Genomic DNA, 7,676 nt, shown 5'->3' on the forward strand with positions numbered 1-7,676 from the left:
AGCATTAAGCCTACAACTATCATATAAATGATATAAACAACATAAAAATGAGTTATGGAGTTACTTCTTTGTTGTAGCTTGTAGAACTTCGTGAGTTTGGCCCTTAAGAACTTAGTGCCCCAATTGTTGCACCTCGAATGGAATCACAACACACCAAGGACAAATAATGACTTTTGAGAAAATATCCTAACACCAAAATCGGCTCAATGATCTCTAAGAACCCTAATGTGCATAACCTTCCATATTCCTTAGGCTCCATGGGTTTAAACCTCGATGGATCATCCATGGGTTGTCACATGGGCTTAGCCCAACCTAAAGAATCATGGATCATTGGCCCACACCATAAGAATGAAGATTTACCAAATCAATCCACATATATTTAATTAGTCTCTTTTGATCACAAAATTAATTCCAAATTAATTTTTGATCAATACTAATTAATCATACGATTTCATATTAATATATTAGAACTTATAATATATTAACAAATCATAAATAACCTCTTCTCAAAAGTCCATCCTATCAAAATGTCATGGTGATATGCAACCCAAATGGACCATGCTACTCTCGGGTCAAGTACATACCAATTATAGTTATGGGCTTAGACACCTAATCCAACAATAATTATATTTTACATGCTAGAACATAATTGTGAATTTTTTTTTTTTTGAAGTTTTCAAATATAAAGACGAGATACACTCTAGTAACACCATATAAAGCCTTAGTGATATTAAATGATGAATTAAAATTTACTTGATAAGATTTAGTTTCTAGGATATAAAAATATCCCTTTATTCTCTTGAGAGTATACTTTAATCACTATTAATTGTATTTTGAATGCAAACACCAACTAATAAGTAGATATATAATATTTTGTATGGAACTGCTCCATCCTTCTCTTACTTAATGTTTTATGATCCTAAAATATACTATGTTAGAGTAAAGCTTATAATAAGTAGTAACACGAACTAATTTTTCAAGCCTATGTTAGAGTAAATCTTATAATCCTAAAATATACTAATTACATATTTGTAGAATACTCTAAAAGTTGCTTATATTATTGTATAAAAACTGACCAAGAATAAGTCTTCTGATTCCTATGTAAGTTGAGTCGGCAGAAAGCAAGCGGGAGGCGCATGGAACTTGAAGTAGCTCAAGAACATAACATGATGTTGCAAGAGTTAGCACTAGTTTCAATGAGGAATTGTTGAACTTGAATAACAACTATTCATATATAAAAATTGTTCCCACTAATGGTAGAAATCATCTATGACTTGAAAATTGTGGAATCTCTCATTAATAAGTTCTTCTTAATGGTTTCTAGCAAATCCATCAACTACCAAAATACTATACCAGAGATAAAATACGATTAATTACTTAGATTCATGAACATTAAGATGTAATCCATGTCTAGTAATCAAGTATGGGTTTGCTTCATCTTTCTCTTTATAGCAACGCTAGAAGGAGTAAGGGATTCTTTTAGAAAGAATATATACATGGATATCCATACACATTTATAAAGGCTTGTCATAAACGGATTTTTTTCATATTAGTGTCACTGACTATGGTCCTTATCATGCTCATGAAATTGACTATGATCAAATCTTTTCACAAGTTGCTATAATTAGATCTACAAGGATATTATTTACTATTAATACATATTTTTAGTATGAGATATGGCAAATAGATTTCAAGAAAAAAAATGTTTTTCTTAAAAGACATCTACTTGAGGATGTCAATATAGCTTAGCCTGGTAGTTTTCTTAATCCTATTTATCCTAACAAAATGTGTAAATCTTAAGATCCACTTGTGGATATAAAACAAATATCTTAAGGTTGGAATCATCATTTTAATATATGAATACAAGGTGTACTTTTATATCAAAATGAAGATGACGTTTGTGTTTACTAAGAACTAGTGGGAGCATAGTAATATTTCTAATCTTGTATGAATGAGACAAACTTAATCATGAAAAATTACATTCTAACCATGCTAGGCTTTTTTACCTTGATTCAGAATGTGTTTCTAAGATAAAAGAATTATGAATGACAAGATACCTTCAGGGAAAGTAAACTCTATGGAGATAGATAAAGATAAATGTTAAAGTTTCAAAATGTTTATGCACATATTGATAATGTCTTGAAAGTTATCAAGATACAAGATTCATTTGGATGAATTTAGGCATTGCCACATAGCATTAAGTTTGAGATAGTCTCAAAAGGACTTAGAACATATATGTGAGCTAGATAGAATGATTTATATTCAATTTGCTTGGAAACTGAAAACCATCATTTATGTCATATTATTCACAAGACTAGGTATATGATTATATCGTGTATATATCATAAGATAACAATTGGATACATGGTTAAGTCATTGGATGACTATAAGAGCATTCTAAGAGTACTTAAGAATAACTAAGAGAATGTACATGAGATAATCAGTTTAGAAGAATACGTTTATGTAAAGAGCTACACAATATGCTAACTTCAAAACACACATACATACATACATATACACACATACATATATATATATATATATATATATATATATATATATATATATACGAATTATAATTGGATTATGACCTCATTATGGAATAAAGAGTAAGCTTTGTAAAAATGAGGCCAAGTAAAACATAATTGCACAATCTACTAAATAAGAATACACTGCCACTTTAGAAGTTCAAATCAAATATGATTGGATGAACTGGATCATTGAAAAACTAGGTTGAAACCTTCCATTCATGGATAACCTAGAAATCTTTTGTGACTTCGAGATTATACTTAATCAAGCTAAGAGAGTCTATGTTACATCAAAACACCATCATATTCTCCCAGATATTTAACTATATATAGAGTAAATTCAAATATTGAGATGATAATATTTGCAGAATTCACATAAGTTAAATTTAGCTGGACCCATTAATAAGTTTCTTCCCTTTAAGCTAAGTATGAGTGGTCATACTTTAGTTATATGAATTCATTATTCTAGAAACAGGACTTTTGATTTGAATTTAGTATTTGGATATTAAAACATCAAGGAAATAACTATTATATTGTTTTGAGATATTGGGATACGATCATCACATCAATACTTGTTGTGTTCTATATTAACATGTTTAATCCATGAAAAATCTAATTATTCTAAAAGTTCATAGTTGGTTATAATTATGGGAGAAATTATAAAGTAAGACCGATATGAATTGAATTAGTTGACTCTCACCAGATGAAAATAGGCAAGAGGTTGTAACCAGGTTTCATAGAGACCTGTTAAAGAACAAGTATTGGACTAATATGATATGATCCAAATTAATATGATTTAAACATGATATGATCCAAAGATATTATGATCCAAAAATATATGATTATTAATATTTTATGATTCAAAACTTTTTAAATGGTTATGGTTAAATGTTGATCCTTAACCGAATAGTTATAAAATCCATTTTCAAGTGTGTTGCGAACTATGTAATAGGATTATGTAGTCAAGATGAGATTTGTTTTTTTTATGTTTTGAGAGTTAGACATATACCGCAGTACCCAATGTCGAACACCAAATGAGATTGATCGTGATCCAAGTCTCATGTTCAACAGGATGTCTGTGAGAAAGGGATAACTGATAAACTTACCTTATACATCAGTTGAAGCTCTAAGCTTTTGGGAATTGGATGTTAATGAATAACATTTTTCATCGTGTGTTATTGGGGACAATGAAATATTGCTAAACGTTCACCACTCTTTATATCAAACTATGATTAATCTTGTGCAAGTAGGAGATTGACAGATCTTATATGCCTAAAAGTTATTATAGAATGATATTGCTAGTGACATATGATCGTATAGGGTTGCACCTTATATCAAGTTACCACTTATTGATTATTTATTAGAGTAATTTTGATTATTAATAAATATCAACACTTGTATTTAATTAGAAAAATATTACTTTATAAAAATAATATTTAATATTATATTGAGAATTATTGTTTCTAGGAAATAATAATAAAAGAATAGAAAAACTAGTTTAATGTCATATAGTATGAATATTAATGGTGTGTACAACATTTTTGGTTATTTTAAGTAACCATTAAGTTTGTTTCCAACTAGCTAGTTATGGGTTAAGTAAAAAACATTTGGATTTTGTCTTCTTTCTCCTTATGGCCAGAAATTACAAGAGTAAGGCATGATATTGCTTTTCAATTGTTTATTCTTTTCGCCCATACTTGTAAGATAAAGCTTACACTTCCATTTTATGGTCTTGTCATTGGTATGGTCTTGCATGCATAAAAGAAAGGATTGCAATGTGAAAGAGCTAGTTCTTTTGCATGATATTCTCTTTGTTTTGGGCTGAATTTTTGTGAAAAGAAAACGTCTCTCTGTCTCTCTTCTTTTTTCTTGCAAATTGGTTCTAGAAATGAAGGTTTAAATGTTGCTTCTTTTTAAGCATATTTTGGGATATGTCTTAAAGCTTAAGAAAAACACTTTTACATGTGAAGAATAGCTTCTACTAGTGGTTCTACTCTTGCTTTAGTGGATACATAATAGATAATTTCTTTCTTGGAGTCTTATGCCACACTTCATCAACTTTCAATCTTCCATGAAAAATCAAAGTTTTCAAATGTTGTAACATTTAACTTTCTATGGTTGTTTTAATCTTTCTAAGTCTTGCAAAATGATCATTAGTGGGTTAATAAAGTTTTAGTTTATTCAAATTATAAAATTCTTCCCTTGTTAATTACCTCAATTTTGTCACTAAAATTAGCATATTTTTGAATAAAATAAAAAAAAGGTTTGAACGTCCTCCTACCGGCAATCCTAGATATTTTAATCGAAGGTCACCATCATGGCAATTCATCCAACGAGCCATGGATGACCGTTAAGCCTTGAACTCAAGTACCTCTAACCATACTCTTCTAAAGATTAACCTTGAGACGTGAAGCAAGGTGAAAGTGTGAAAGCAAGTAAGGATCCTCGTATATAAGGCCTCTAGCATTTTCCTTTGACTATTTCCCTATAAAGATAACATAATATGCATATTGAAAAATGTAAATATTGGGCCCATAATTAGGTATATCAATTCCATGAAAAATCCATTTGTAAAGAGTTTCATCCGTTATGACTTTAAGGCCCTCGGCGGCTACATGTAAAGAAAGGAGAGAGAGTATCTCCTTGTCGTACCCTTTTTCCATCGTATTCTTTTTATATACGACAAAAACACAAATTCAAATTTCATGTTTCATACCGTATCATCACTTCGCAACCTTAAATTTTCAGTTCATATCTCATGTGTTTCAAACTTAGAGCATCCACAATAAAGGATTAATAAGAGTTGAATAGATGATGATTAGGATTGAATAGAAGTTTAAGGGAGTGTGAGTGATGACATGAATGAGAGTTGAATGAGAGAGTTGTATGATCATTGAGTGGTTCAATGGATTTAATCTTTTTTTTTCCAATAAAATTTCAAGCCAAATAGAAAAGTTCATTAAACTTTGTAGAGTTTAATAGAATGTAGATAGTTAAAAATAATAGTTGAATAAAAAGTGAAATGTTGATGTGACACTGATGTGACAATTCATTGAACTTGAGAGAGTTTAATGGATTGTAAATGCCCTTAGACTACCTATCTTTGAAAAAATATATAAAAATTTTATCCTATTGTGCAACCTCTATGGATGAATAGTATGTAAATAATTAAACTAATGAAAAAGAGATGCACATCGCTGAAAAATATATAAAAATATCAACAAATTGAGGAATGCTAATGCGGACTCCACATTGGTTTACAATGCCATCACATGGTGCCAATTAATTAGGTGGCACTTAAAATTTTATCATATTGTGCAACCTGTATGGATGAATAGTATGTAAATAATTAAACTAATGAAAAAAGTATTTTAAACCTTAACAAATAATAAATATAACACGAGAAGCAAACTGAGTTATTCATTCATTAACTATATCTGATGAGCAAAAGACTCAGAGGAATCTTCACAAAATGATTACTCTGGTTTTGACATAAACACACCGATGGTTCTTCAACGCCACCATTTTCAAGATATCACAAAAACTAAAAGATCAATAAAAAAACAAAAAGAAAACCCCCAAAGTTCTTTCTTCTTAATTCGACCTACGTGATTCCAATTTACAAAGATATATTTCAAGACTCTCAATGCATGAGTTTGCGATTGCTTTAATGCACGTAATAATTAGGTACTTATTTATGGAGTATTTTTTTTTTCTTTTATAAATTTGAGGTATTTATGTGATTAATGATGGTGGGTATTGTTCGTAGATGGACGTAACGTTATTATTGCATGGCCATGCAGATGGCAGTAACTGGTGGTGGAGCTGCCGGACAAGCAGTACTTGACGTATATCCCATAGTTTTTGTTGAAGCATCACCGATTCCGATCGGAGCCTCTGGTTTTCTTCCCGTACGAGTTTTCCATGGAGGTTCACAACCCGTAACCGGTTCGCAACTTCCCTGTTGTTCGTCTTAAGCCGGTTCATCTGGTTCCTCAGGTTCTCCAAGTGCTTCTGTTTTCTCATCCTCGACCGCCGTGCTGACTCCCGGTTTGATATCATTCGTCTCCTCTTACGTTCATCCATCACGGTGGCATCGTCAGAGCTGTTTGTTTTCGGGGTGGAGTCGTCGGAGCCGGAGAAGGAGAAGACAGGTTCTTGGGGTGATAAAAGGAACTGGTTTTCTTGGGTATCCGAAGGAGTAAAACCTTCGGTGTCAAAGAACCCGGCTCCATCAGAAGGGAGATGGTCGCCGGCGATGAATACTTCAGACAACATTGCCGGAAAAACGTTTAATGTAGTGAGGAAGGTAGGAGAAGGAAAGGGAAGAAACGATGGGTTGGGATGCCGTATTTAATGGTGAGTTTGGTGAAGGTGTTGTTGAGGGTCCACTTGAAGCATTATTGTCAGAAAAAATAATAATTTTAAGGATATTGCTTTTGAGTCAAGAGGCACTTAATGGTGGGTCTAACGTGGCTTTTTAAAAAAGATGTGGGTCCCATAAGATTGATGTTTCATGCTTAGTCACGAAGTAAGAGATCAGGTGGGAACACTGTTGTACACGTGGCTACAGTCAGTTGGGCTTGTGTGGAGAGTGCCAATAGGATGGAGAGTTGCTGACGTGGTTACAGGTTAGCGGTAAACGCGTTAATTATGGTAAAGTGGGATATCGTCATGATTCATGATCTTTAGATGTTTAGATGTTTTCTGATTATTTGGTACAAAATCTAGGTTATGGTTGTATGTTTGTGATATGATAGGGCGTGGGCATTCTATCTGAAATAAACAATGGGATAAACCGCGTTGAGGGTACAAAAAGTGAACATCTGTTTAGGGTTTAATTTTTTTTATTATATATAATAAATATATTTTTATTTAAATATGAAAACTTATAATAACGATAAATGTCTTTTTTTCTGGTTCGTTTTGGACCTTTGAGGATATTTACTTTCTCAGGACCGGCTGTTACTAGTCATAAGGGTAAAATGTAAACAGTTTTAATAGTTCAGTGACAAATAGATAATAAAAAAAAATTTAGTGATCAAATGTCAACAATGTTGAAAGTTCATTTCCCTCTCAAATTATCTTAATATTATATCCCGAAAAAAGTATAAAAACGAATTATTTCATCATGCTCCTTAAGTTGTT

The 7,676-nt window shown here is 31.6% G+C and overlaps 1 protein-coding gene across 1 annotated transcript; it reads right to left on the bottom strand.

Moving 5' to 3' along the window:
- Positions 1-5,923: 5,923 nt before the first annotated feature.
- On the bottom strand, positions 5,924-6,856 carry LOC111903117 (basic leucine zipper 4). The gene has a single exon (XM_023898905.2). It carries the CDS (start codon positions 6,804-6,806, stop codon positions 6,264-6,266), a length of 543 nt encoding a protein of 180 aa, XP_023754673.1. The 5' UTR covers positions 6,807-6,856; the 3' UTR covers positions 5,924-6,263.
- Between the last annotated feature and the right edge of the window lie 820 nt (positions 6,857-7,676).

This window comes from Lactuca sativa, chromosome 3, assembly GCF_002870075.4.
Source record: "Lactuca sativa cultivar Salinas chromosome 3, Lsat_Salinas_v11, whole genome shotgun sequence".
NCBI classification, from domain to species: Eukaryota; Viridiplantae; Streptophyta; class Magnoliopsida; order Asterales; family Asteraceae; genus Lactuca; species Lactuca sativa.